This window comes from Typha angustifolia, chromosome 7 (assembly GCF_048772165.1).
Source record: "Typha angustifolia cultivar Huaian chromosome 7, ASM4877216v1, whole genome shotgun sequence".
NCBI lineage: Eukaryota > Viridiplantae > Streptophyta > Magnoliopsida > Poales > Typhaceae > Typha > Typha angustifolia.
The window spans coordinates 112,927-138,543 of record NC_133245.1 but is presented as its reverse complement, the minus strand read 5'-3'; the positions used below and the strand labels follow the sequence as shown (position 1 = coordinate 138,543).

At 37.5% G+C, this 25,617-nt stretch overlaps 4 protein-coding genes across 14 annotated transcripts; 1 reads left to right on the top strand and 3 right to left on the bottom strand.

Annotated features, from left to right (window-relative positions):
- Positions 1-485: 485 nt before the first annotated feature.
- On the top strand, positions 486-4,096 carry LOC140764027 (BTB/POZ domain-containing protein At5g03250-like). Of its 2 annotated transcripts, XM_073102451.1 has the most exons (5): positions 486-719; positions 852-921; positions 1,394-2,378; positions 2,484-2,602; positions 2,997-4,096. In XM_073102451.1, exons 1-5 carry the CDS (start codon positions 661-663, stop codon positions 3,426-3,428), a joined length of 1,665 nt encoding a protein of 554 aa, XP_072958552.1. In that variant the 5' UTR covers positions 486-660; the 3' UTR covers positions 3,429-4,096. The 2 variants fall into 2 exon arrangements, with proteins under 2 accessions (XP_072958552.1, XP_072958550.1); XM_073102449.1 differs by having other exon boundaries at positions 1,394-2,602.
- Positions 4,097-5,096: 1,000 nt separating this feature from the next.
- On the bottom strand, positions 5,097-12,061 carry LOC140764031 (secretory carrier-associated membrane protein 3-like). Of its 2 annotated transcripts, XM_073102462.1 has the most exons (14): positions 11,801-12,061; positions 10,540-10,656; positions 10,159-10,221; positions 9,923-9,956; positions 9,163-9,285; positions 8,795-8,865; positions 8,671-8,713; positions 8,105-8,167; positions 7,903-7,996; positions 7,764-7,809; positions 7,584-7,651; positions 6,625-6,673; positions 6,016-6,081; positions 5,097-5,568 (listed from the first exon to the last, which is right to left on the bottom strand). In XM_073102462.1, the coding sequence occupies exons 1-14, from the start codon at positions 11,861-11,863 to the stop codon at positions 5,482-5,484; spliced, it is 987 nt and encodes a 328-aa protein (XP_072958563.1). In that variant the 5' UTR covers positions 11,864-12,061; the 3' UTR covers positions 5,097-5,481. The 2 variants fall into 2 exon arrangements, with proteins under 2 accessions (XP_072958563.1, XP_072958564.1); XM_073102463.1 differs by lacking the exons at positions 8,671-8,713; positions 8,795-8,865 and having other exon boundaries at positions 5,102-5,568; positions 11,801-12,045.
- A 224-nt stretch (positions 12,062-12,285) lies between these two features.
- Positions 12,286-21,061, bottom strand: LOC140764029 (uncharacterized). 8 transcript variants are annotated; one of them, XM_073102455.1, is made up of 17 exons: positions 20,572-20,754; positions 20,365-20,485; positions 19,774-19,874; positions 19,552-19,671; positions 19,440-19,472; positions 19,042-19,152; positions 18,847-18,930; positions 18,662-18,780; positions 18,401-18,502; positions 17,776-17,892; positions 17,621-17,686; positions 17,169-17,235; positions 15,438-15,491; positions 14,170-14,259; positions 13,334-13,405; positions 13,215-13,250; positions 12,286-12,937 (listed from the first exon to the last, which is right to left on the bottom strand). In XM_073102455.1, exons 4-17 carry the CDS (start codon positions 19,639-19,641, stop codon positions 12,812-12,814), a joined length of 1,167 nt encoding a protein of 388 aa, XP_072958556.1. In that variant the 5' UTR covers positions 19,642-19,671; positions 19,774-19,874; positions 20,365-20,485; positions 20,572-20,754; the 3' UTR covers positions 12,286-12,811. The 8 variants fall into 8 exon arrangements, with proteins under 8 accessions (XP_072958556.1, XP_072958562.1, XP_072958559.1 ...); XM_073102461.1 differs by lacking the exons at positions 20,365-20,485; positions 20,572-20,754 and adding an exon at positions 21,049-21,061; XM_073102458.1 differs by lacking the exon at positions 20,365-20,485 and having other exon boundaries at positions 12,286-12,932; positions 20,572-20,755.
- A 31-nt stretch (positions 21,062-21,092) lies between these two features.
- LOC140764028 (uncharacterized) lies at positions 21,093-24,986 on the bottom strand. 2 transcript variants are annotated; one of them, XM_073102452.1, is made up of 5 exons: positions 24,594-24,986; positions 23,890-23,939; positions 23,443-23,520; positions 22,186-22,765; positions 21,093-21,857 (listed from the first exon to the last, which is right to left on the bottom strand). In XM_073102452.1, the coding sequence occupies exons 1-5, from the start codon at positions 24,732-24,734 to the stop codon at positions 21,312-21,314; spliced, it is 1,395 nt and encodes a 464-aa protein (XP_072958553.1). In that variant the 5' UTR covers positions 24,735-24,986; the 3' UTR covers positions 21,093-21,311. The 2 variants fall into 2 exon arrangements, with proteins under 2 accessions (XP_072958553.1, XP_072958554.1); XM_073102453.1 differs by having other exon boundaries at positions 23,822-23,939; positions 24,594-24,692.
- Between the last annotated feature and the right edge of the window lie 631 nt (positions 24,987-25,617).

Genomic DNA, 25,617 nt, shown 5'->3' with positions numbered 1-25,617 from the left:
AAAAATTTGAGAAGACAAAACATAGTTGGAGAAGTAAACTGGAAAACTTGCTAACAATGTAAGGGAATCGTAGAAGCACAATAAATCTCTGTTCTTTTGTTCATGATGCATATTGTCCGTGTTGGATGATGGGTACCACTAGATTATCTGGTTGATATTGAGAGGAGGAGAGAGAGAGAAAGAGAGCAATAAGGGAGATGGTTGGATCTAACAAATTCCATCAGGAGGATTACAAGGAGATGGTTGTTAGCTACTCCTGTAGACTCGGGCATCTCTTCAGAATTCTCCCCTTACTTCCCTTGCCAACGTCTAAATTACATCAAAATTAATAACAAAAAGAAAAAAAAATGGTAAAAGGAAAATATGATGAGGTGACAAAGTTTTGTTTCCCTTTCTCCCTGGTTCCAATCTTTATTCCCTTCCTGTTCCCTTTCCTCGTCTCTCTCTCTCTCTCTCTCTCTCTCTCTCTCTCTCTCTCTCTCTCTCTCTCTCTCTCTCACTTCTCCAAGTCCTGCTGCTTGATTTCCTACGTGGGTTTTACATTGGTTAAATCACAGCTCCTTCATTCTTTTGTTCCATTCTTTACTGATTACATTACAGAATACAACAGCAACAACAACAACAACAACAAACAAACCAAAAAAAGGAATTGAGAAAAAGATGACAACCATGAAAGTGGGTTCCAAGGCAGGAGCATTCTATCTCGAAGGCCAGACATGGTACATTTTACCATCTCCATCTTTGTTCACTCCAATAGCACTGCAATAGCTAGTGGTCATCTGAATGAGCTTTGTGCACTATCTGCAATGAAATCCTCTTCATACTCTCATTTTAACTTGCGTTCTTTGCAGGAGATGTATGACTGAGCTCGTAAGTGATATTGTAATTGAAGTAGGAGAGATGTCCTTTCACCTCCATAAGGTATGATTCCTCGCATTTAATAATAAAAAGAATGCAAAATTTGTTGTACTGTGGATTCTTTTCCCAGTTTCCTTTTTATATAAATTTTGTGCCTAGAAAAGTAAAAATACTATGATTAGGCAGCACTCAAACTGATATTTTAGTATTTCTTAGATGAGGGTACTTAAACTCCATCATCCCTATCAAATAAATTCTTATAGTCATATAGATATACATTCTTCGTTTGCAAAACAATCCATAAATTTTCAGCGAAAGGTATCGGTTACTATATAATAGCTTGCAAGATAAAATATGGACTCTAATTAGAGAAGCAACAGTACTCAAGATCATCATTCCATACAAGACCTATTTGATGCATGCCAGAAGATGGCAAGATCACTATAGCGCTATCATGAGCGATAGATTACTATAAACGAACTCTGATTTGCAGGGCTGATTTTTTTTTTTTTTTTTTTGGCTTGTATTCGTGCAGTTCCCCCTGCTTAATAGAAGTGGAGTGTTGCAGAAAATGATTAGCGAATTTCACATTGAAGAAGGCAATAGTTGCGTTCTGCAGCTTCATGAAATTCCTGGCGGAGCCAAGGCTTTCGAGCTCGTAGCCAAGTTCTGCTACGATGTAAAGATAGAACTGAACGCCCTCAATGTGGTTTGCCTGCGGTGTGCTGCTGAATACCTGCGCATGACTGAAGATTATGCAGAAGGGAATCTTATCGCTCAAACGGAGAACTTCCTCAATGAAGTCTTTAGTAACTGGAAGGATTCGATCAAGGCTCTTGAATCATGTGAAGGTGTTCTTTCCTACGCAGAAGAGCTCCATATTGTTTCAAGATGCATCAATTCACTGGCAGCAAAGGCATACGCTGATTCAGGTCTTTTTGGTTGGCCTATGGCTGGACAGACTGCAAGGAAGAACACATCAGGAAATGGCCTTTGGAATGGAATAGGCTCTGGAGAAATGCCTAGATCAGATTGGTGGTATGAGGATGTTTCTTTCCTCAGCTTACCGGTATTCAAAAGGCTTATCCAGGCTATGGAGGAGAAAGGAATGAAGTCAGAAGACATTGCTGGATGTCTCACGTTCTACGCAAGGAGGTTCCTTCCAGGGCTAAGTAAAAAATCCAGCATTGGTACCCCCTGCGTTACTCCTCGTGCATCAGTTTCAGCACCATCAGAGCTTGATCAGAGGTTCTTCCTTGAAGAGATTGTCGATTTGCTGCCCAGCAGAAAGGGTGTCTGCTCGACGAAGTTTCTTCTCAGCATGCTTCGCACCGCCATGATTTTACATGCTAGCGCCTCCTGCAAAGAGAATTTAGAGAAAAGAATAGGTGCACAGTTGGATGAAGCTTCATTAGAAGACCTTCTGATACCCAACTTGGGCTACTCGGTGGAAACGCTATATGACATCGACTGCATGCAGAGAATACTTGATCACTTCATGTTGGCAGAACACTCGGCAGGTGCGACTTCTAACGCCATAGTTGATGAAGGGCATTTGATGGTCTCCACTCCCTCATTGACTCCAACAAGCATGGTTGCCAAACTCATGGATGCCTATCTTGCAGAGGTGGCACCAGATGTTAACTTGAAACTCCCCAAATTTCACTCACTGGCAGCTGTCATCCCTGAATATGCCAGGCCTCTCGACGATGGTATCTATCGTGCAATCGATATTTATCTCAAGGTAACGTGTTATGTTTCTCCAACTATTTATCCTCTTTTGTCTTCTGATTAATCTATTTCATCATTTTGTATAAAACCCTAAATATCCATGCGGAAGAAGTCATCCAATTTCTTTTTTGTTTTTCAAAGACTCTTCTTCATGATATCTTGTTAAATTACTTCAAACAAACAGCTACAATTTACTTGTCAGTGATATATATATATATATATATATATATATATATATATATAAGCAAAATTTAGGGAAAAAAACAAAACAAAACATGTTGCACTTGTTTTTCTATTTATTTATTATTTTTTTCATCCAGAAGATTTTTAGTACTACATTCGAGATATATATATATATATATATATATATATAATGGTTCTGTTATCTGTTGCTCCATTTTAATTAGTCACACCCGTGGTTGACGGAGTCCGAGCGAGAGCAGCTTTGCCGGCTAATGAACTGCCAGAAGCTTTCGTTAGAGGCCTGCACACACGCTGCTCAGAATGAGAGGCTACCCCTCAGAGTAGTTGTTCAAGTCCTCTTCTTCGAGCAGCTTCGCCTACGAACCTCAATCGCCAGCTGGTTCTTTGTCTCCGACAACATGGAGAATTCACGTGGCCCTCATGGGAATCCCATGCAGCAGAAGAAGAACAACGACGGAGCGGCGCAAACAGAGATCGCCCAGGAGCAAAACGAGGAGGATGGCCCTGTTGATGACATGAAGTTGCGGGTCTTGGAGCTTGAGAAGGAGTGCTTAAACATGAAACAAGAAATCGAGAAGCTTGGGAAGCCAAAGAGTTCATGGAATATTTTCACTAGGAAATGCGGTCTGCAGTGAATTTCCAAGTAGCTAGCCTTTCTTCTGTGGCCAAAGAGCTTTTTAATTGACATGGATCTTCAAGTAAATGTATTCTTTCCTAGGTACTCTTCTATTAATATATTTTTACCTCCAGATCCTTGTACGTGCATTCATTATATTGTAAGAATTGATTCCAGTACTCTTGCTCTTATTGTTGTTTCCTGATAAGAACAAGCCGAACAAGGGTATACTCTTTATTCCAACAGAGAATCGAGACTACAAGTGAAGGAGTTTTTTTTTAAAAAAAAAAAAAAAGATGATAAAAGGAAAACATAATTGAACCTTAATGCGAGACGCAGAATCAAAAGAGATGCAACTCTCTCTCTATCTCTCTCTCTGTCTGTCTAAGTAACTAGTACCTAACTAGATGTAAATATGTGGCCTCTTGTTCGGCTACAAAAGGAGCAATTTCGTTCAAGAAGTGGCCCGGAATATGAGGCGGGGGAAAAGCGGACGGCTCGAGGCGAGGAGGGCGGAGAAGGAGTGGGCCAGCCCAATTGCAATCGCCACCTTCACCTGACCCCTCCTCGGGATCGGACGGCTCGAGATTAGACTCCGCTTCCCAACGCCAACCATGCCAGCGCCATTGGAACTCCTTCTTCCCGCCATCTCTCTCTCTCTCTCTCTCGATCACTGCCTGCCTCACTGGCTTTGATTTGAGCTGCTGAGGTGTAGTATAAAAGAAGAAGCTCGTTCACATCTACCCTCCGTTTAGGTAGATACTACGATTACGCCACTAAACGTCGGATACCCTTTGATGCTTTGTTGTACAACTCTTATACGTGGCACGGGTCTGGGGGAATACCTCTCACGGAAGCTGCTGACTGAAGCCAATAGCAGAGGAAAGAGAGAGAAAAGAAATCCAAAGTCGAAAGTAACTTGAATTTGATTACAAATTTCAGTTGGTGGATGCTGGATCAGTAAGGTTGGTGTACTTGTCCTTGATAACAGGCCTAGCATCAAAGTGCTGTATGTGTGTGTGTGAGAGAGATCGATCTCGGATGCCTCAATTTTACGGGAATCTCAAAGTTGAGAAAGAGATAGTGTATGGGCTACAGAGTAAAGTCGGATTTGGATTGGTTACTTGTTAGCTTAAACTTCGTTGAAAAGCTCAAAAATGTGCTGGATCGGATGGGCTAATACAGTCAGGGCTGCAGAATGCTGTACCAATTGTGAGGATTAGTGTACATAATATTGTGTTATAAATTACTTGTATTATATCTTCAGGGGGATGAAATAATGCAAATATGTTTCAAAGTGGACAATGACCATGGTGTCATGAATTCTAAATTTTCCCCCATTGCAAAGATTCTAGAATTATGAGGTGATCATAGCAACGAAATGACTAGATAGTTTAAAGATTACTTCCTTTTTCTTCTAAAACAGGTGAAATACAAATTATCAGGCCCGGTACTGTTTTATTAACTGTAAATTGTCAAAACCTGGATTTTCAGAAGGGGAGAAAATAAATAAATAGAGATTCATCTTATTCAAGGATAGGATTTCTTCTAAGTTCACATCCATAGTTTTAGTAGCACATAAAAAAAAAAAAAAAAAAAAAATATATATATATATATATATATATATATATATATATTAAAGAAAAAACATAAACCCAGAAGAATAACGCAGGACAGCGTCACTCACCGGTGACAGCCGTTGTTGATCAGCCAATACATGTTTTAGACAATTCAGCTGCATCACGTGATAGGAAAGGATAGCATAACGAGTAATGCACTGCTAAGACTACAATAAAGCAAGCGTTACAACATCAAAGAGCAATTATATTGCAAAAAGATAACCTATAGATGTATGAAGGGGGAAACTACATCCAACCTTTGCTGTAAAAACAACAATGGCACAAAGAAGTAATGCTTCAACAACACAGCTGTACAACACTCCCTAAAATTACAAAAGGTGCAACACATATCTTCAACTCCATCATCCATTTATATTCTCAGACACTCGGGTATGATAGGAATGACAAACTGAATCCATCTGATCTTTCCCTTTAATCTGTTGTGCAAATGGATCAAAATGCTGCCCTCATAGCACCACGTGCTGCCTCACGCTTCATCTCCGCAGCTTTGCCACTTCCCCGGAAGTACGTATATATTTGCTGCATGCATTAGAGCAGAAAATTGGAAGTGATGATCTGTCCAAAAGATTGAATATGATGCAAGAAATAAAGGCTCCTTACAAAATTAAACTTGATCAAGCCTAGTGGGGTAATAGATCACCCTAAATTTCTGACCAATAATAGTTCAGGTGTTCCTGAGGTCATGACCGAATAATAATGTCTGTAGCCCAATTAGCTAGTGGTTGAGGATGTCAACACCATGTCGCCACATGATTGTTAACTCCTCCCAAAACCACATAAAAAAAAAAGGAAAATAGTCATCTTTTTCTGAGTAAACGAATCTGAATGAGTACATTTTGAAGTTTATAACTTATTATAAACCACACTTTACTTAAAGCTTTTCCACGTTAATCAACACTCAGACTACTGAAAGACAAGTAAATTAGATTATCTATTCTATGCTTCAATAAGACCACAAAATTCTACCTGAATGACCCAGATACTGAGCAGTGACTCAAGGCAAAAGAACCCAAAACCAATGAAGTAAAAGATCTGCACAGCACAGAATTAGGTAAGAACAATGAATGGATCAAAGAAACAGAAGTATTACAGAGACAAAAGTTCCTCTGTACAGAACCATAATAAAGTCATAGCCTTATCGTGATACATGAAGCTAAATCAACTGCAGATTTATAACTCAAGCTAGATAAACTTAGAGGACAAAACTAACTGCAGTATAAACTTCATTCAGCTGAGTAAATCATCAAGCCTGCTAAGGTGCATTTATATGGTATTTGGACAGCCTGACATGTTATGCAGGATAGGAGGCTCTAAATCAATTCTGCAGCTAAAGAAGCTTCTTCAAGAAAGTAGAGACCTTCAAAAGTTCCCATAGTGCCATTACAGAGTAGCTGACATCAGAACCACTAGAATCTTTTTAGAACCTACTCTCATTTCTATCCTAAGAATCTCAGCTAATAAAATCTTTCTTTTACGCTATTTCAGTAGAAGCACACAATAACTTCATATCCTGATAAACAGAGTTACCATGTACATTTACTAGATCTAAACACAGTTCATGTAACGAAAACTTACCCCAACTATAACACTATCACCTACAACATCGACTGCAGGCAAAATTCCTCTGCAAATAGTGAAAAAAAAGGAAGAATGAGTTTAGCAAACAATGGTAGTTCTCTACATCATAAATTATGATACTGCTGCAAGGGAAAAATGCATCCTTCCACATTAAAAATATCATATTGTCTTAACATTCAAGGGAGCTTAAAGTATTTTTCATAGATATTGTTAGAATACAAAATATAAAAATTATTGTTCTTCAATAGTTTAAGCTTTTAGAGTAGCTAGTAAATTCTTATAGTATCAGAACAAAGATCTTGAGTTCAAATTCTATCAAACTCATATGTCATTTAAATATATAATATCCCCCCATTTAAATTAAGTCCATTTCTTGAGCCTATCAAAATATATCCCAAAAATGAAAGAGGTTGTTAGAATATAAAATATAAAAACTATAATTATTTAATAGCTTAAGCTTTTAAAATTGTTGATGAATTGTTAAATATATTTCACCCTTTTTATTTTATCTGCAAACAAATCATAAAAGCAAGAGAAAATTTTCCTCGGTTATGCTTCTGTCAATGTCACAAGTTTTACCATCTAAACTATCTTTGACAAAAAGTAAGGAGACAAAGTATTTCTCTCCATTAGTCAAGTAAAATCTAAAGGGAAAATGTCGGAAATATAGCACCTGCAGGAGTAACTCCATCGGGCACAAAAGGGTTGTCATCCAGCTCAATGTAGTACAAGAGTTTGCAATTGAACTCCTTCTAAACTAAGATTAATACTATCTAGTGTAACTTCAGTACTTCTATTTATCTGTAAATAAGTGTTGACCATTCCAAGGCAAAAATGATAACATTTAAAGTAGAACACTAGAATATGCAAACTTCGGAACTAATCCTCCCACGGATGCCACTTGAAAATTTTCTCCTATATCTACAAGAATTTATTATAATGGAAAGACTACTTACGTCAGAGATTTTCCCTTGAAAACTATAGGAGGAGCTACAGCTGAAAAGACGCAGAAGCAAATGTGGAGCTGCAACAATGTAACAAAAAAAAAGTGAGATATCTGCCACATACCTTTGACTTCAGCACTACAAGAAAAACGGAGAACCCTTTCTTTCATAGTAAAACATTTAAGAACATACCAAGTAGAACAGAAAGAACCATCCAAACTTTAAAGCACTTTCTTTCCTACAAGATGTGTAACAATAGATTGTAGAGTGAGATTGTATCTATTCAAAGAGTCAGCAAGTTATTAGGGCTTGAATTGCACAAGTGTATCACCTCATGGCACGATAGAGTGGCCGATACCATAAAAAATAAGCGCCTGGGCAACCAGCGATGAAGTATATAACAGCAAGGAACCAGATCTTTACACCTGAAAGGTAATGAAATGCCATACAGCTTCATCCAATAGAAATACATTTGATGCATATAGTAGCTAAATTTTTCAGATATGGCCCACCGGCAAACTCTTGAAACATACCTTCCCCCTTGATCCAAGCTGCTGTGACTGCTATCATGTTCCAAAAGAGGCATGCAACCAACCCTGCATGGATTGAAAAACATTACATCTTGCATGAAGTATAATATTCAGTTTACACGAATCCCAGAATGACATCCAAATACATAGTAAGGATACTCCTCTAAACATATCCCAAATTATTCTCATGCTTACAACACAGAATGAAATTTATAGAAAGCCCAACACCAGAAAGTCATCTTAATTAATTTGTGAAAAAATAGTTTTTTTTCCTTGGTTTTTTTTTTTTAGTGCTGAATTTTTTTGCTGTCGAGGCTTCTAATATTCACAATTTTTGTGCTGAACAGGTATATCTTGTCCGCACGAGCACATAAAATTTAGCAAAGGAACATATGAGTAAGCAACTTCCACAATGTGATGGAAATCATTTATCTGCTCATTTATTGGGACAAATCACCAGTTCTTGACCAAGAAAACTGATTTCTTTTCAACATGCTTTACATGCATCCCATCTAACAAAAATATAATAAGAACCTCATAAACCTCCTCAGTCAAGTCAATATCCATACCTCTAAAAAAAATATAGTGAAATATCCATAACCTCCCAATGAGCTGCACACAACAAGAGACCATGATTACAATGAAGAGGGGTTACCCTAAAGGCTTGGTATAAACAATATGATATTGATATACCCAAGTATTCTTCTTCTTCTTCTTTTTTTTTGGTTTGCAGTTGGGATTAATTAAATCACCTCCGAAGTAATCTGTCCTAGAATACCATATCAGTAACCCTTACTGCCTTTTCACATTTAAAGTTAAAATAAAACACATACAAACTAATCAGCAATAGATTAAGCAATTATAGAACACCAAATTCACAGGAAATAGAATAGGCAATCAAAAAATATTAACTAGATTACAATCTTTTACCTATTAGACTCATTAAATAGCCAAACAAATATAAGGAATTTGATTGCTTTTTACTAGTTAAGCATGTTTTTCTAATCAAAACACAAAGCACAAAAGCTAAAATGAGAACAATGAGAGGACTTGAGGCATACCTAACAGTGATGCGAAGGCTAAGTACTGCAATCTCTGTGAGTAGACAGGTATCTCATTTGCAATATCGTGATGAATAATAGGAAAAAAAGGTGGCCAATTTTTCTCCTCTATAACAATGCCAGCTGCAAAAGCAACACGTACTATAAAGTTCAATTTTATGGAAATCAAACTAACTTACCTTCTTGCAGTTAAAAATTATATTTTCTAAGGCAAACAAATGAATAAACTTGCTCTCGAGAACAGCAGGAAGCTCATAATGACTTGATTTGAGGCTTTGAAACCCTGGTTTCTTAACATAACCATTTTCTTATTACAGCCTTATCTAGGGAATGACCTCGATCAATCTTAGGGCTACTCATTAGTCCACCAAAAAGAAGAAAAAAAGAAAATAAAAACATGGGCTTCCATTTATTTTATTGCTGCTATAGTCCAGCAATCCATTTCTTTCTTCTCACCCTTCTAGTGCACCAAATACTACCTATCTGATCTGCATAAAAAATGTAACCCTGCTGTCCAATTCTCAACTGATGGCACCTACAACTTGCTACATATGCAACAAATTATTTTCCTAATTTCTAAATTACACCAAACGTCCATTTCAAAAATCCTCTTCTTAGCTTCACATTTATTTCCTGGCAAGTTTACAAATTGCCAACAATTGTACCCACAGAGCATAGCCAGTTTCATAGCTTCCTCATGTATGTTTCTTCTGATATAGTGCTAACTGTATCACTGAAAATAAGTAACCAAGAATCCTACCTCGGGCTGCAGCCTCTTCCCTCCGTTTTAACTCCTATATAGCAAATGCAGTAAAATGAAAGGAATAATTAGTGATCAGATAACTGACAAGCATAATTTTAACAATAACTGTATATAATAAAACCATGTAAACATCATACGAACTTCTGTATAAATCAAATGATGTATAAAGAAGCCTTAAAGCCAAATGTTTTCATGAACATATGTCATTTATCAGCACTTCCAATAAAACATACCTTTTCTCTCTTATTTAACTCAGCCTCCCTTGCTCGGAGTTCTTTCTCCTTTTTCTTTAGGTCCTAGACATAAATATAAACAGAACAGAGCAAATGAGAAACAAAAGAACAATTTCACATAAAGGACCCATATATAAGATTACAATATGTAAATAATGTGAAAAGGCATGCTAAAATCAGTGCATAAATGAGTGCAGCAAAAAGTAATCAAGGGTGAGTGAAGTGCCACACCAACTTTGCAAGATATGACAATTATGAGTTCCATCTGAAACAACTTACAAAGAACTTATGCCCAAGACAAGCTATTGCCCTGGCATTAAAGATCCAACATATATTCACTGCCATACTATATGTAATAAATGGTTCCAAGCAATGACCTACCCCTGGCGTATCAAGAGGAATAACAACTGTGGCACCATAGTCATTGTAGAAATCAGCAGGTTCCGGAGGAAGAGGTGAAAGCCGCGAATTAGAAACAGGAGGAGCACTTGCTGGGTGCTGGATATTAGAACACATGAAAGCCACTAGATATTAATAAACCAAGAAAAGGATGATATAGAAAAGAGGTAAAAATCAGCAACAAGCATATGCAAATAAAGAAAAAGGATTTGCATTTTTCTGGTTGAAGCACATAGCTGCTAAAGAACTTGTTTCTACTGTCAATAAGGATAAACTTACTCTTGTGTAGAATGCAACTCCACCATAATTTGCTTGTCTAGCTGATTTACTTTAAATTGAGGGGTCCTAACATAGAAACAGTACAGGAAAAAACCCAAATCTTTGTCCTATCAGAACTGTACTACTGTTTCATGTAGTCTTATCTGGGTTATAAAAAAAAATCCCTTTCGCTTACGATATTGCGATATCGCTAAATTACATTAAATTCTCAAAGATATGTGGATGAAACTGGCCTTAGCAATTTAAATTTGGTAAGAAAGGTCAAGTCCTCCATCAAAAGAGGAAGGAAGGAGATGACTCGGATGGAAGTTGGAGTAAAAATATGATAGCAGCTGTATTGACAAAAGGGATGTGTTCTTGCCTAGATCAAAGCTCCATATAACTTGCTAGTGGCTATAGAAAAGTAACTCATTCGATAATGTCCTACCAAACAAGATTTGAAGATTTCCTCTCAATTACTACTTTAATGCTCAGATTCAATTACAATTAAATTTTTATGCAATATTGAGCCCAATAGATCAATATTGCCATCGCGAGTTCCCTAACAAACCAACAGATAAAAGATTAGTTCCAGTTGTTTCAACAGCTACACGAAGTAGCAACCTTCCCCTAGGGTATGCAGTAACGAAGTTACTTCGTCTTTTCTCTATAATAAGAATGGCTCAACATTATTGCTAGGTTTAGAATAACGTATACCATCGAGAACAATTTAATGCGCCAAAGATATGAATCATTGTCTGTCCTACCTATCCATATGAAAGCGGACCTAACTACTCATCTATTCCAGTAGGCCCATAGCATCTGGTCTAATCCAACTGAAACAAAACTCTAGGGTTCTCAAGAACCACGAGATTAACAAAAGTCGCACGAAATTCCATCCAGCAACTGAACAAGCCAACCTAAACAAACTCGTCTAATCATCAAAATTGACGAGAACAAAAAGTAGAGGGAACGTCGTACTCACCGCGAAGGGATTGACCTCCTCCTCCTCCTCATCGAAGGGGTTTTTGTCGTAGCGGCCCGCCATGAGATTGCTGTGACCTCCCCTGCTCTAAGGATTCTTCTTCTTCTCCTCCTACGACGCAGAGAGAAAGAGAGAACGAGAGATGGGGTTTAAGGTGGGGGATTGGCGAATTGGAGAATTGGGACGACGACTTTTATTTTGCTTCTTCTGCAGGGAAACGAAATGCCGTCCTCGCCTTTCTTGCCGTACGATGGCTTCTAAATCCAAATCCCAGCAGAGCGGTTCGCGCGTGGCAAGGACACAACTACCAACTGCTTCAAATTTTCACTCGTTTAATAGCACCCTAGACCTAGTTGACACCCTCCATTTCCACTATTTATTATCTGACCATAATTTTGTTTTTATTTTATAAAATCATATCAAAACTTCCTCTTAGTGAACCCTTGGATTCTCATTATAATATCTGACTTTGAGGTTATATTTGCATATTTCGTGTCACCTCTAACTTCTAGTGTGCATCTAGAACAAGGTTGCAATTCAAGAATTGACTACTAGCTCCCAACGAACTTCTCTGGGCAAACCGTTGAAAGAGTGAAGGCGGAAGCTTCCTGGGTCTTATTATTTGTTGGCTCTCGAAGCAAAAGAGTATTCTTCTTTTGAACAAAGACCTTGACCACCCCCTCCTTAATCGATACGCATCTCTCCGCTGTGTTCGCGCGAAACAATCCCTGTTATTTTAAAGCTACCCTAGAGCTGAACCATGAAGCCGCAAAAGCATGCAGCAGGGAATGAACAACCAACTAGTCGAATGCAAGGATCGAAACCTGAGACTTATTCTACATGCTTTATGGCCAACTTTGGAAATAACAAATACTTAAAAGTAACAAATGGGTACTCTTATAACAAATAAATAAAATAAATAAATAAAAATAAACAAGAATAAAAGGATTGCTATGCCTTGCAACATTTTTTCAATATATATAACAGCAGGCACTTGAGAAAACATGGCCACTAGAGGTTTTGCTTCTGGATTCTTCTAAATCGATGAAAAGGATCGACCCAGCCCTCGTCTTCTCTGGTAGCCTTGTTCCACCGTTCCTGGAAACTTTGAAGCTCCAGTCTTGCTTGTCTCCTAACCTGCCAGGCCACGTAAGATAAGGAGAGGTGCAGCTAACTACCAATGACATGACATTTATGTTCTATTAGACTTATGCACATCTAGACTATCCTCCAAGGAAAATTGTGCAATTCTAGCTACAAAGTTCTTGCGACAATAATAGATACCAAAATCATTTATAGTACCAGTTTCCACCCTGCTGCATATGAATGCGAGATTGGCATATGCATGGCCTAACCAGCACTAAGGGCATGACAGAGACAATATATAAGTTCGAGAGCTATTTTGTATTTTCACCTCAATTCGTGCATCAGATATTGCCCTTCCTCGACTCTGAATCAGAAGAAGAAATTATGAGATCTTATGCACATCACGATAAACATGTATTGGAGAAAGATGTTCTTTTACTGCCATACCTGGAAGACATCCTTACGATGCACTTGCTTAGATCTTGGAGGAGGGCGCCAAATGCCTTTCTGATTTTGGTTCTGAGCAGAGTAGCAAATTATATGAACCTTTCAAGTAAATCTCAACCATGCGAAAGGAAATGTATGGCAACATATTTATAATATTACATAGTAAGTTCACTAACCGTTACTGAAATAACTCAATGCATGCATAAGGAAATATATGGCAACATATTTATAATATTACATAGTAATTTCACTATCCGTTACTGAAATAACTAAATGCATGCATAAGGTAATATATGGCAACATATTTATAATATTACATAGTAATTTCACTATCCGTTACTAAAATAACTCAATGGTGGGAAAACAACTTCTATAGTTCTATTACTACTCACAAGAATCTTTGCATTTTAAGACATTATGCTTTCTCAAAATGGACCCTTGCACCATATTCTGTGCTTCTAGTTTGACTTCCTAGAGATCATATTCATATCATACTCATATGCAACCCTCACTCCATGTGGAGAGTACCGTGTAGTCAGTCTTGCCCTTAAAACCTTGTCTGAGAAACTGTTAAGGGAGTCGGTCTTGCAGCTAACTTCCATAGATGTATGCAAGCAAATTTACCATTAAATTTTTCTATATATGCCATTGTCGCATATCTTGTCTGAATTGCTTTAATTCTCCTTTTCAAAGAGCTGAACCATTGATTTTCTTCTTATCTTCCACTTCACTGATGTGCTTCTGATAACAGTGTGGTCTTCAAGTATCCAAGATAGAAAGCCATGCACTGGTTTGATGATGGAGAAGACAAGACAAGACAAGTCAAAATAACTGACCTTTTCTGCAGAAGGCCCTCCCAAGGTCTGTACTCCTTGATGAACAATAAATTCACTATCCACTACTCCAACCTTCTTTGTTCGGTCACCCTACAAAACCATGGCAGAATATGTTGAATATGAACACATGGTGCTTTCCCAAGGATCAAAAGGTGTTGCATAGGCAAGGGAGAATCTGAGGGAAGTATTTTCAATATCACAATCCCTGAGATTCTGTTTTCAGTTAATTATCGAAGAAGATAAGAAACATAAATTTTTAATATTAATGCCTCTCATTTGCTGTTTATGTATATAAAGCATCATAGACAACCAATTTATATTTCTGGGTCCACATTTTGTACAACTGTTCAAAGGGCTGCACAAAACTGCTTGTTTGGTTGAAAAAGAAATGGTATGATAAAAAAAAAAATGAGATGAGAAAACAGAATTGGTATTGAAGTTTGAGTATTGCTTACCACTTTGAATCTCATACAAATATTGCACTATCTTGTAGAAAGATGATTATGTTGTCTGATCAATCATATGCACCTTAAACTAGGAAGACAATTTTATAGGATGACTATAAGATCAGTCATGCTTTATGAATTAAAGTGTTAGTTAATCAGAAAATAGATAGGTAGAAATTGATTGTCATCAGATGGCGTGTTGGGAGTAGGAATGTGGGATTACTAAAGAAGACAGAACAAGAGATGATTGCACCCAAAATGAGTTATAGGTAGCACCAATCGAGAATAAGCTGAGTGAAACTTAGACTTAAGATTTTTTGGATGAGTTCACTGGAAATCACATAGGGCGACCAGGAAGTAGTGATTTCAGTTAACTAGAATTGAACTAATAAAAAATCTGGAAATTTAGTTCCGTCTTCTGGAAACCACTAATAAGACATGAATCCAGATCATCTATTTTAAGTTCCTTCTTGGCTATAAATTTTCCTTAAGTCGTTTCTACAGTGCTTCTCAAAATTTTACTTTTCAAGCTTGGTAAGGTTTAAACATACATATCTTGTTTTAGTAGCAAGCGAGTACTTAACCCTAGGTAGGTGATATGAACAATGAAAGAAAATTTTTGGAAAACTACACCTAGTGTCATGCAAGAATTTCAAAATTGCCCTATACTATCTTGTAGATGAATCTATCAGCACACTGAGACAGAATATATTCTGCTTCCTTCAAGTACTTAACTGAAAGATCAAATTGTTATATCCACCAAAAGAAATTCAGTAATTGAAAACAGTATAAAGAAGAAAAAGGAAAGGAGAGGAGACAAACCTGAGCACAATAACCAAGTTTCATATCCATGCCCCATCCATGGATCAGATCATTCTGTTAAATTGAAATAGGAAGCTACATTTAGATGCTATGTTAAGTAATTAGTCTAAAAGCTATTGAAGTAAAATCTGTCATGCATTAATTTGTTCATGTTAAAATAAAATTCCAATAGTAAAATCTGTCATGCATTTATTTGTTCATGTTAAAATAAAATTCCAATAGATGGTTTTGTAAGCCAATATCTAAATTACTTAGGGCTTGATAATCCAGATTACCACTAAAAGCTATATGTTGCACGCTCATGTCAATGTTTGTGATCAAAAATAGTTTTGATCCTTACCAAACAATAGTACAGGAATCCAGATAATTCTTGGATCTGAACTTTCAACATTCTTCATTTCAGGCCACTTCTTCCACTTAGGATCAGACAAGCAAACAATTTTAGGTTAAAATTGACTAATATGGTCCAAACTTCTTTCAAATACACTGTTGAGTAGCATTTACCAATATTTTAGTTTTTCATAAATCATTCCACTACCATATATTTGATGGATAAAATAATCCAGAATCTATACATTATATAAGTCTTTTTTAACTTGTTCCTTATGCAAGACAATGCAAGAAACATAAAAGAGCCAAGAAAAGAAACGAAAGGCACAAAAGTAACTCTGGAACAAAATGAGTTTACATTAAAATACTGTAACATATCAAAGATCATATTTGAGCTTTAGACAAACTTTCTTTTAAAAAAAAAATATTAGACAAACTAATGAAATTAACTATGCAATGATGAAACATAATATTATGTAGAAACATGGAATACAAAAACTTTTAAGTGTTGTGCTATCTATTCATATATTCAAATGCACTTGTATCTAGCTGCAATGTGCTAGGTTATAAGTAGGTCACTCATGTAAAAGAGTGGCCTTTTCAAAAGAATGCTCCTATGATATATATCATACTTTTAACATACCGCCTCACATGAAGCTCCCATACACTGTTTGTGGGCAGATGAAATGTGTGACCCTCCATATTGCACAAGAATAGATAATAGAAGATATAGATTTAAGGTGGCTACGTCAGCTGTGAACTCTAGACCTCTAGAAAATCAGGCTCCAATACCATATTAGGTAACCAATTAACCAAAAAGCTTAAGTTGTTCGGTAATGGATCAATAATGTATGTCATACCTTTAGTAGTGCCAAAGTAAAAAAACATGTAAGTTGTAACGATACGCAAGCAACATTTGCAAATATATGTGCCACAATTTACTAGGACACTGATTTAGGATAAGGCAAAGGCTCCAAGATAGAATTATCCATAATATAAAAAAACAGTCCATCTCCCTCTAGTTAATCTCTCTTCATTACTCCAGTATCTCCATTTATTTCTGCAAGTCTGAGCATATGGAGATCAATCTTACTTATAATATGCGATTTCTTTGACTTGTTTGGCATAATACTAATACCTACTGGAAAAGTGAGTTAGACATACTTGCATTCTACCCAAAGTTCTATGAAGGGATGCCAAGTTGTCAACTTCCAAAAACAAAAATCTACTTCAAGTACAAAGATGAAGAAAATGATCAGTTATGCATTCGTTCAATTCCATTATAATCTTTTGGAATTGATCATTTGCATGAGTTGGAGTTAGGAACTTCAAGTGATCAACTCCAACATAAAGTAATTTATGCCATCCTAGCTTCTAGGCATATCAAAAAGATACTTGTACCTGAATAAGATGCCAAGCACAAAGCCAGGCTGACCTTGAAAATACTGGTGCCATGCCCTCCACCCATCTGTGCACCAATATTAAAGTTATGAATCAGACATTCCGGCTAATAATCTTAAGTTCTTCACACATTTTAGAATTTATAAGAAAACAGAACTTGTCAGAAACACAATGTAGCTTGATGAGTTTAAGTTACCGAAACACAGTGAACTTTTTAAGCACATGGTAGACAGTATAAACCCAGTATGTACAGACCTAACACACTGGATAGTCTGGATCATTAAGAGATTTTATGCATCCACTTGGTTCAATATGGCATACCTCATGCCCATTTTGATAAACAGGCTTCCAGCCAGCTATTTTGCAACTATTGTAAAAGAAAAGACACAGGAATTTCCATTCTCCATATATTGACTCACACAGCTTGCTAAGTGAATCATTTAAGTAAGTACCCAGTGCATGGTGGTCCTTCACTGGTGCGTGTACAGTCTCCACTGCCCGAAGAATCATAAATTCTTCTGTTAAGAGATGGTGAATTTTCATCAGTCATCGGGCAAGTTATGCTGCCTGGTCCGGAACAAAGAAATAAGAAAAGGATCCTAGTTACCTGTGCACCTTCCCTCTTTTCCTGCGAACAGTTATCCTATGATGTATTTCAGATATATATGGATCCAGTGCTGGCTGAGATATCTCTAACCCTTCTGATTTAACAATTTTCAAGTACCTACAAGAAAAACCATCTGATGAACCAAAGCAAACTATACAGAGCATAATCTTACTTAGCACCTCCTTCTTGATGGATTCTGAAGTTTGGATGCCCCCCTCCTAAACATGTTGCATCTCTAGGCATGCCACATATGAGCAACTTCTGGTTTTAGTTCCTAATGTAAGTAGTATGATAGCCAGATCAATCATCTCTAAGTAGTAAATATCATGTAGATCCACCTAAAGTGGACATATTCACTCATTCACAGTGCCACATCCCAAACCTCATTCTTATTCCATTAAATAAGATTCCTGGTTTCCTACATGCTAATTTGAAGGAAGGCTAATCAGGAAGGAAAGAGATACATCAGACCTGTCTCCCTAAACCTCCCACCTTTCTAATGCATTTTTACTCATGCTTCGGTATAACAAAATCATATTAACTATGATCAGCTTTCAGCAATTACTTTTTCCTACTATGGATAATACAATTTCAATATAATTTCTGATTCATCTCAAACATATACCTTCCTGGATGAAAACTCGCTACCCCCAAATCTTCATCCCATATGAATATATAATCATATATGGAGACAACATCTGGATGTAGGAATCGTTTTGCAAACCACCTGGAGATTAGCTGCCAAATCATGTTAGCTCATGGAGCAGGGCATTGAAATGTTTAGCAATGCACAGTACTGTAAAAGGAGAGGAAACACTAACTTATGTATATATAAATAATTTACAACTTTCATAAATATTATTACTTTAGAACACTAGAACCTCACCATTTTGTCTGATTATAAGCAGCTATATGAATCACCCTCTTACTCCATGGGAAATCATGCCACCCATTTACATTGCCATCATAGTGGAACAGAATAGCTGTGAAATTCTCCGGAAGAAACTGAATAGGCAAAAATTAGAAAACCAATTTGACATAAAAAATATACAAGTACAACACTGTGATTACTTTTTTAATAATTGCATCGACACTTTTCTTCTGCTTTATCCCAACAGCTATGGCAAGTAAGTTCTGATGACCTGAGTTATTCTCCTACAAATTTAGAGTGCCAAACAGGGGTTTCAACAGCACATTAGATGTTCTATCAATAAAATAAAAGCACATTAGATGAAACATGACAAAAACTTAGGAACACGTACTAACCTCCATTTTTGTGTTTTTCGTAAGCCACAGGGGCTTAAGTTCCAAGTCAGACATCGAATGCACAATACCATGAGGTAAATAACCAATCCTGCTATTAGTTGAAACATAATCCTGAGAATGTAAGGAAATAGATTTTAGGAACTATGAGTTTATGACGGCTCTGAAAATGTAAAGCATGTCTCACATATATGCAGATTGATCAAAATAAAGGTATTTATAGAGAAGTCAAAACCAGAAGATTAATACAAGATATAACCAAGTTACTAAGAACAACACTGAGAAACTCATGGAAATAAATATGAACATAACGAAGTGGCTTGGAAATCTAAAATAAATAGACCAAGACAGAAGAGTTGGTGTCTGGTCTTGCAGCAAATGTAGAAGTTAATTTTTAGTACCGTTGTTTCAAATGGATGGAGAGTTTCCTCCAACTGCAATTATTAAAGAATATAATCATCAATCTCAGAAACTAAGAAGGTAAATCATGAGAAGCCATCAAGGAAAACATACCTCAGCTTGTTGATATTGATCGTCTGTCATCCTATAGACTACTAATAGCATGACCATGCACAATAATACCAAATATAACTGTAGTTTCATCGTAGAGAAGCACTCCTTGCATTCATTGTTCTGCAACATAAATGTTCAGTATCAATGGACGCATACTTTTTCAAATTTAAAGGAAGTCAACAAGGGGTTGTGTTCCGAGATAAAGAATACATAAAAACTGACCTTACCCCATGAGGGTACCCTATTGTTCTTCCTGAAAGGTATTACAATTGCACAACAATAATAGAACGCAGAAGTATGGCCAAATCCATGAGATTCTGCAACTATTTGAACAAGGAAATGTCTGATCAGGCAAAGATAAGTAGTTGACAAAGAAACAGAATGATGTAAAACAGGGATAAGTAGTAGAACTTTGTCGGCAGTTGCACTATATACTAGAAGATCAATCAAAATAGAAAATAGATATAAGTAAGAACTGTAACCAAACTAAAAGGGAGAAAAGTACACTAAGTAATGACAAAGGAACTCTAGCCAAAGTTTTACTTTTAGGACACAAAACCCCCAAATTCCATAAACATCGTTCTGAAAACAAAGAAATTTGATATGCAACTCCGGCATCTATTTGCAGTGGGAGGACTTTTACAATTAATCTGCTACCCTTGTCAACCTCTGCTTCCCTTAGAAAGAACCACAAAAAAGGAAAACTTAGAAATCCGGCGGACCCGAACTATTTTACCTAGCAATGCATCAGTCAAGGTGGAAACATTACATAATCCATAAGAAAATGGTAAGATCAAGGAACAGAAGACGTACTTTTAAAAAGAGCGCGTACTATGTAAAAAAGCAAGTCCAATTGGAAATTTTCTTTTCGACGACACAGAAATGGATCGAAAGATCGAACCGTACTAAGCTTTTAAGAGGTTCGGAGAAGAATCTATGTACATAACAAACAAATTACCACAAGAGAGACAGCAAAAAATGGGTATAAGACATGAAAAAGGAAGAAAAGAGAAGTTTAACCTAGACAAGAAAGACGGGGAAATCCGAGAAGCTACGACCAACCCGGCGTTCTTTGTGATCTCCGATCGGAGAGAGAGAAAAGTAGAAAAACAGATCTACGGAGAGAGAGAGAGAGAGAGAGAGAGAGAGAGAGAGAGAGAGAGAGGTGGAGAAATAATAGCGGGGAAGGGGAGGAGGAGAGAGTGAGTTGCATGAGCTCGAGGCGGGACGGGTGGCGTTCTTTGGCCCTTTGGGTTTTAAACCGCCTTTGTCGTTTGTTTCTTTTCATGCAAACTGTGGAACCCACATTTTCTTTTTCTTTTTCTTTTTTTTTTTGGTCAAAAAATAAAAATAAAAATAAAAAGAAGTATTAAAAAAATATATATATGGTCTAGTATTGTGGGCCGTACACTAGATCGGAACCTGAGCCCAAATCAAATTCAATTTTACGTACAAAGTCGAGGGAGGAATTAATGCGTAACACAAAAATTGCCTCACCTAAGAAACTTGAAAGACATGCATGCTATATTGCTATTGCTATCTCCCGAATAAATTCTTTGGTTAGTTTTTTCTTTTTCTTTGAAAAACATCAACAGGAGGAGGACATCAGTTCCTTCTTTCCAACTGAGACCTGCAGGCCAAGTAAAACTACAAAGTACAGACCCTATGAAGCTTCTGCTATACAAGAAAAAACCCCACGGGGAGAGGGAGGGGGGCAGAAGAAAAGAAAAATAAAATGGGAAACGAACACTGCAGTAATATCATCTTTTTCGAGACCTCTTTCTTCCCTTGTTCGGACTCTCCTGTGCTGTTCTTCCGCCCTTGGCTGGCCGCCCGACACCTCTCCTCTTAGTAGGAGGTTCACCTCTCTTCTTAGCTAGAGATCCAACCGGCGAATCAAAATGAGATCCTTTCTCCGAATTCTCCAGCATTGGATCATCTCCATCACCATCACCTACGCTGGCACAAACCTCATTGCCGTCAGTTCCGCGATTGCATGGACGCATGCTCTCATTGTTCTTGGATTTGCATGTAAGAGCAGCATTTGCGATGACACAATTGTCGGAGCTCTCAGAGGGGCAGCATTGAGCACTCTGCCTTAGTGCTTTGCATGCAAGATCTCTGAGGGTCAGAGCTGACTTGTGCTCGGTCGAGTTCTTCGGATAGAACACGAGGGCATTATTCGCAAGTAGGAGCAAGTCTCTTAGCAGTTCCTTGGCAGAAGAGGCTGAACCATGACCAATCTTCGAGCTTATGATCTGAAAGTCCATATGCTGGCGAATCATCTTCTTGTACTTGGCTCTCTTCTGCTTAAGAAAGAAAAGAGAAAATGAAATCAAGGATCTTTATTATGAATTTAGTTTTACGGTGAAATTTCAGTTGCAGGTAACAAGATGGAATGGAAAAATACAATAAAAAAACCGACAGGCATTCCGTTTACTCCAAATACCCACTCCTAGATAGAAGCCTAGCTAATTTGATGATGTGCCCCCGTCTAATATCTTCATCTTTAAAAAGCTTACACATAATATGCATATATATTTAATTTTATTATTGATCACACTTATAGCTAATCCCAACCTTAACAAATCTTTGTGCATTAGAAAAACCATAATAGGCATTGAGCAGCCGTACCTGGCCATCTAGTCGGCGTTGGAAAACTGAACAATCTTTGTGCTCCATTAATGATTTCAAAATCGCTGATAGATCCACATTAGTGCTTTCGGCTCTCACGGATACACCAGATTCCTCATGCGGATGGCTAAAGCCCTGCTTACAACCTTCAGATGATTCTTCTCTCTCTATGCATGCAGCAGAATTCACTGTCTCACTATCACCCCGACTCCCTTCGTTGACTATCATACATCCCCTTCTCTTCCGCTTTCCCCTTTTCTTTTTAAAGGTGCAATGCCCATTCTCCAATTTTGTACTTACAGCCTTTTCCTTCTCAGTGTCCATGGATTGTTCCATCTTGGAATCATTCTCTTGAACAGATGCAGATTCCAAGTTCTGACACTGCGGCAACCAATTTCTGCCTGTTTCATGGGTGAAACTGCCAGCAGATGATCCCTCTTTTGATAGATCTTTACCGGACGCATCAAAGCCACCAGTATTTTCATTAGGTGAGGGTGAATTGGTCCGGCTGGTGTCATAGTCAAAATTATCCTCATTCTGTCTCTCAGCACTGAGGGTTTCAAGCTTCGATTGCAAGGATCTGAAAAGGGGGAGAGGAAACTTCATCAGCTAGTGTTATATATACACTTGTCTGGTTTGCTGCAGCTCTTGTATGCAAAATATAAACCTATTGTAGGGCAAATTCCAAGTGAAAACCTTTTGGTGCAAATAGAATTGCCTAGCTATCAGCTATAAAGTAAAAACAAAAAACAAAAAAGAAATAGTGATACAATTTAGAACAAATGACTAGTTCAATATAAGTTATAAGACACAGGTCTCTACTAAAATACCAACTTCTGAGCGGTTCGCTGCCTATCTAAAAAAGAAATGTTAAAACAACAAGAAGAAGAATTTCTATGCATTTCTTATGTTGAGATATATATTCCTCTAAAATTTTTGAAGTTCTGGTCTCTTCAATGACATCACTCTATGAGAATAGCATCATTCATGTGAAGTGCAACGCAAAACATGCAAGAAATAGTACACCATCTAAAATAAAAGAAGTTGTTTTTCTTCTCTTGGGTTCATCGGCACATGCTTTAAGATAAGACGATCATATTATGAACTAAACTTTCACATAGCTGATCCATCAAGAGAATGAATAATGGAAGATACTATAATGAGGTATGGCAATGGGCGATAAACATATGCAAGACCTAATAAGCATCACAAGACAGAGATGTACGATCGGTAATAGATTCCAATCCCAATACTAACCCGATTGAATTTTCTGACTTTTCCAGCTCTCTTTTCAGCTCGTTAACTCGTCGTTTTCGAAGCTCTTCAAACCAAGCTCTGAAAATGACAAGTAGTACAAGAAACATAATTAAAAAATCACTGGGGAGAAGTATATCAGATCATTAGTGAAGGAGGTAAATTTTCTGATTTAAGAAGTACATGCAGTGTAGTGAGGAGGGATGACAGCATCTGTGACTTGAAAAGAAATGGCACGATAAAAGAGGTAAGAAAGATCAATGAAGATATAGGATGCTATTAAACATCCACGAGAAATTGTGACGTTTCTAAAGGCTTACTAAGTTTCTGGGCTTTTAGCTTACCTAAAAATAAATATTCGGTAATTTTATAGAGATCATACCTATGTTTGGATAACAACAAGGATTCAGTAAATCTTTGTGTATATACTTCTTTTTTATATACACTTACTCGCATCCGGAGTAACGCTCCTGCAATTCTGCGTACTTGGCTTCGCACTCCTGCAACCAAAGAACATAGCCGTTTCAAGCGAATCAGAGCCGTTCAACTTCCATCAATGGACAATGGTACATGTATTACAGTTACACGACAACACGAACGACGGACGGATGACGACCCATATCTTCCTTTTTGCAAGGAAGCCCCCCTACGATTCCAAAATCACTCAAAACACCCTGACCACGATGAGGTCAACACCCCAACCCCAGGTCATTTTAGAGTCCGACAATTACAATCCCCCGTAGGAACCACGCTTCCCAGAAAGGCAACCATTTCCCCAAAGGACCAAAATACCCTTCAATACCTTCACATCATTCTATAGCTGTCCACATTTTTATATACGTATATTATTATTATTATTATTATTATTATTATTATTATTATTATTATTATTATTATTATTATTACATGTCGTCCCAAACAATAAAAATAAAAAAGCACTCCGGTAAAAACGAAAAAATATTTTTTTTAAAAAGGACACAAAGTCAAGAAGAAACGAATTTTTTGAGTATAAAATGATAAACGTTTATCATCACAGTAAAATTATTTCCAAGTTTCTGAAAAAAATTGAAAAACAAGAGGATGATTTCCATGCGTATTACAGAATAAAAACGAGAAAAAAAAAAGGGGGGGGAAAAGAGCACTTGATCGGATACCTGAGGAGAGAAGACGGTGGGGAAGGGGGTTCGAGCTCGGAGCTCGGCGGCGACCGCGTCCCAATCATCGGCGCCGTGGCGGAGGACGGCGCCTCCGAGGACCAGCTCCTCCCACGTCCCCCATGTCGCCACCGCCATCATAGCCGTCCGTTCTCCCAACCCCGCGACCCGTATCCACGTGTCCCTAAGACCAGAAAGGGATCTAGGGCTATCAGGAAGGAGGAGATGAGGCGACGGCGGATTCGGTGGTAATAATTTTTATTTTTCTATTTTTAGAGGGGAAGGGGGAAGGAAATTAAGGCGGTTCACGAATAGAAAAGGAGCAAATGATGGTGGTGGTGGTGGTGGTGGTATTGGTACAAGTGCTAATTGGTTTTCCTCCGTCTTCTTTTCTGGTTTTGTTTTTATTCTTATCTTTTGCTTCTTCCTTTTTTTTTAAAAAAACAAAAGAAAAAGAAAAAATGGAGTTGGGGTTGTTTTTGTAAAAATTAGGACCGTAGGTGAGAACGTTGACGTGCTTGGATGGAGAATCTGGTCACCGCATTTAACGCTTACCTCCTTTACTTTGGCTGGTGTCCAAACCATGACCATTTCGTACGTAGTTTGGACAAATAGTGATCTGCAGACTGCAGTGCTCTGTATTTATATAGGAGGAATAGGAGAATCCGATAAGAGTTAAGCCGCTTAGGTTTATTCAAACGTTATAACTTTGCTTTGTTTTTCGATAGAGGACTGGAGACCTCCTCCTAATTATCGAAAAATCAAAGAATCCGAAGCTGCATAACCGAACGTACACGACAACAGCAAATTAATTAATTAATTCAAACTAACATTACTACATTTGTGTAATCCTGCGAGTTACAATTATCGCCACATAGTTGTACGTATGGACTGATTCTTGTTAGATAATAATCATTATAATACTGCTCACTCTCACGCTCATGCGACGTCCTCATCCAAATCCCAACCCCATGAATAATAAACCATACACCACCCACAGAAAGCGCGGATAAGAGAGTGTTAT

What these genes read in the sequence shown, in the direction of transcription:
- LOC140764027 (XM_073102449.1), top strand. Translation starts at nt 661, where the DNA reads ATGACAACCATGAAAGTGGGTTCCAAGGCAGGAGCATTCTATCTCGAA. An exon ending in TGTCCTTTCACCTCCATAAG is followed by an intron (nt 922 to 1,393) that starts GTATGATTCCTC and finishes GTATTCGTGCAG; the next exon opens with TTCCCCCTGCTTAATAGAAG. An exon ending in CAATCGATATTTATCTCAAG is followed by an intron (nt 2,603 to 2,996) that starts GTAACGTGTTAT and finishes CATTTTAATTAG; the next exon opens with TCACACCCGTGGTTGACGGA.
- LOC140764028 (XM_073102452.1), bottom strand. Translation starts at nt 24,734, where the DNA reads ATGATGGCGGTGGCGACATGGGGGACGTGGGAGGAGCTGGTCCTCGGA. An exon ending in CCACCGTCTTCTCTCCTCAG is followed by an intron (nt 23,940 to 24,593) that starts GTATCCGATCAA and finishes CTTTGGTTGCAG; the next exon opens with GAGTGCGAAGCCAAGTACGC. An exon ending in AAGTCAGAAAATTCAATCGG is followed by an intron (nt 22,766 to 23,442) that starts GTTAGTATTGGG and finishes CCCCCTTTTCAG; the next exon opens with ATCCTTGCAATCGAAGCTTG.
- LOC140764029 (XM_073102461.1), bottom strand. Translation starts at nt 19,641, where the DNA reads ATGAAACTACAGTTATATTTGGTATTATTGTGCATGGTCATGCTATTA. An exon ending in GTGCTTGGCATCTTATTCAG is followed by an intron (nt 15,492 to 17,168) that starts GTACAAGTATCT and finishes TCAATTTAACAG; the next exon opens with AATGATCTGATCCATGGATG. An exon ending in AACTTGGTTATTGTGCTCAG is followed by an intron (nt 14,260 to 15,437) that starts GTTTGTCTCCTC and finishes ATGGTTTTGTAG; the next exon opens with GGTGACCGAACAAAGAAGGT.
- LOC140764031 (XM_073102462.1), bottom strand. Translation starts at nt 11,863, where the DNA reads ATGGCGGGCCGCTACGACAAAAACCCCTTCGATGAGGAGGAGGAGGAG. An exon ending in TTCCTCTTGATACGCCAGGG is followed by an intron (nt 10,222 to 10,539) that starts GTAGGTCATTGC and finishes ATTTATGTCTAG; the next exon opens with GACCTAAAGAAAAAGGAGAA. An exon ending in GGAAGAGGCTGCAGCCCGAG is followed by an intron (nt 9,286 to 9,922) that starts GTAGGATTCTTG and finishes TTGCTTTTGCAG; the next exon opens with CTGGCATTGTTATAGAGGAG.